The sequence below is a fragment of the Trachymyrmex septentrionalis genome, unplaced genomic scaffold, assembly GCF_001594115.1.
Source record: "Trachymyrmex septentrionalis isolate Tsep2-gDNA-1 unplaced genomic scaffold, Tsep1.0 scaffold13, whole genome shotgun sequence".
Taxonomy (NCBI): Eukaryota; Metazoa; Arthropoda; class Insecta; order Hymenoptera; family Formicidae; genus Trachymyrmex; species Trachymyrmex septentrionalis.
The window spans coordinates 3,094,687-3,096,513 of record NW_017304438.1 but is presented as its reverse complement, the minus strand read 5'-3'; the positions used below and the strand labels follow the sequence as shown (position 1 = coordinate 3,096,513).

The 1,827-nt window shown below is 37.7% G+C and overlaps 1 protein-coding gene across 2 annotated transcripts in view; it reads right to left on the bottom strand.

The window, feature by feature from the left end:
- Positions 1–1,827, bottom strand: part of LOC108756939 (protein croquemort-like) — an 18,969-nt gene that overhangs the window by 2,493 nt on the left and 14,649 nt on the right. For both annotated transcript variants that reach the window (XM_018501143.1, XM_018501144.1), the window contains 2 exons: positions 1,383–1,591; positions 534–1,002 (listed from right to left, as the gene is read on the bottom strand). In XM_018501143.1, the coding sequence (XP_018356645.1) occupies positions 534–1,002; positions 1,383–1,591 (678 nt within the window). The remainder of the gene's footprint in view (positions 1–533; positions 1,003–1,382; positions 1,592–1,827) is intronic.

The following is a 1,827-nucleotide window of genomic DNA, read 5'->3' as shown; positions in this document are numbered from 1 at the left end:
AATGTGTCGGTATTCACACCTATATATACTTTTAAACATAGTGAAAAAAACACGAAACCTTTTCATCTGATTACATGTGAACGGAATATGAACTAATCATATGCCTAGATTTCGGACTAGTGTCATTCATGAGATCGAGCATCGCGCATTATGATAAAATAGTAATGAAGTACAGGAGTAGGAACGGTAATGAGAGTGAATACCGACACATTTTAATTTCAAGCAAAAAAAAAAACCGACTTTGGACAGCTCTGATGTAAACCAATGTTCAGCGAATGTGCATCAAGTTGGCGTACATTGGCCATGTCGTCTGGAGCCGCTTTAACACGAAGCTATGCGAATAATTCAACACGATTGCTTTCTCAATAGCGCATATTATCATGGCAGCGCCACATCCTCGATAGGCCGGATGAAACGCGATAGTAAAATTAGTATCTTGGTAGTAGAGCACGGGATTGACTAACCGCCGTTATTTCTATCGCGGCGGTTTATTCGTCCGCGCTGTAAAAACGATTTGTTAGATTGCTACTCACGGGTTCCAGAGTGATGGTGAAGCTATGATCCTTGTCATTAGGATGTAGTCCTTCGACTTGGTCAAGGAGCATAGGATCACCCTTGTAAAAATGAGGTAGACTGATGAAACCTGGCGCGCCGAAACGGCACGCGGTCACATTCATTAGACCCGACGGCATGCATTCGCCATTGCAGTAGCAATGACCCATGTTAATAACATCCGGATCATCGTCCGAGTATTCATCCGTATCTTTCTCGGATGAAAGGTCGCTGTCGAAAACACTTTCGGTGGTCGTAGTGTATCCCATCTCCGACAAATGCTCAGCTGCAAAAAAGTCTTCGGTTGTTGTAGTCCTCTCAAAATATTTCGCTTGCTCGTGAGAATAACGTCGCCTAGTATCGTTTCCGAGAGTCTTCTTGTCAATGGTGTATCGATAACCCTCGATGCCAAAATGAGATACCGTTCCCTCGTATTCGTAGGTGATCGGACTAATGTAAAAAAAAAAAAAAAAAAACAGAAGAAATAGGGTCAAGAATTCAATGTACATATGTAGTTATACAGGTTGATAACATGCAAGAATGGCGCCAGAGAGATTGCTTTTACTCTGCGGTGGAGCTAATTAACAACATTAAGTGAAAATGGACCGATAATTAAATATAACTATGTCATAAAATTGTGTTTAATAAATAGAAAAAAATATTGTCTATACTGCTTTGATCAAAAATAGTAGGCACCTTATTAAATTGCCTAATTTAAATTTGTAAAAATAAAATCTTGATCTTTCGTTAAATATTATTTGATTTGACAACACATAAATAAAAGTAAAGTTTTCTATTTTGTATAAACTTGATAATATTTTTCAACTAACCGACATATATCTATGCTGAACAAAGTAATCTCATCTTTTGCTCTATTGGGCGGCCAAAATTCACCCGCGCTGCCTTCAATAACGTTACAAGGGCTCTTGAAAAATTTCGTCGTATCCTTGTAATGCCAGTTTCTTAGGGTACCCAACTGGCTGATATCATCCTCTCCCGTTTCCATATTTAAGTATCCATCCATGACGCTGTTATTTTTCTGTATAATTAAGACATAACATTAAATTGCGAAGTATTCTTTTTTTGGTAAGTTTTTTGATAATTCTATCCACATCTGAGAAGGTGCTTATGGCTGGATTGTTTTATCTTTCGATAAACTTCATTCTCTAACTCTCTTACTTTCTTACGTTTCTTACTCTTTTACTCTTCTCTTTATCCATTGGATAAATTGCCATATATCCGAAAATGGAACAATCGAATTATCTTTTTTAATGC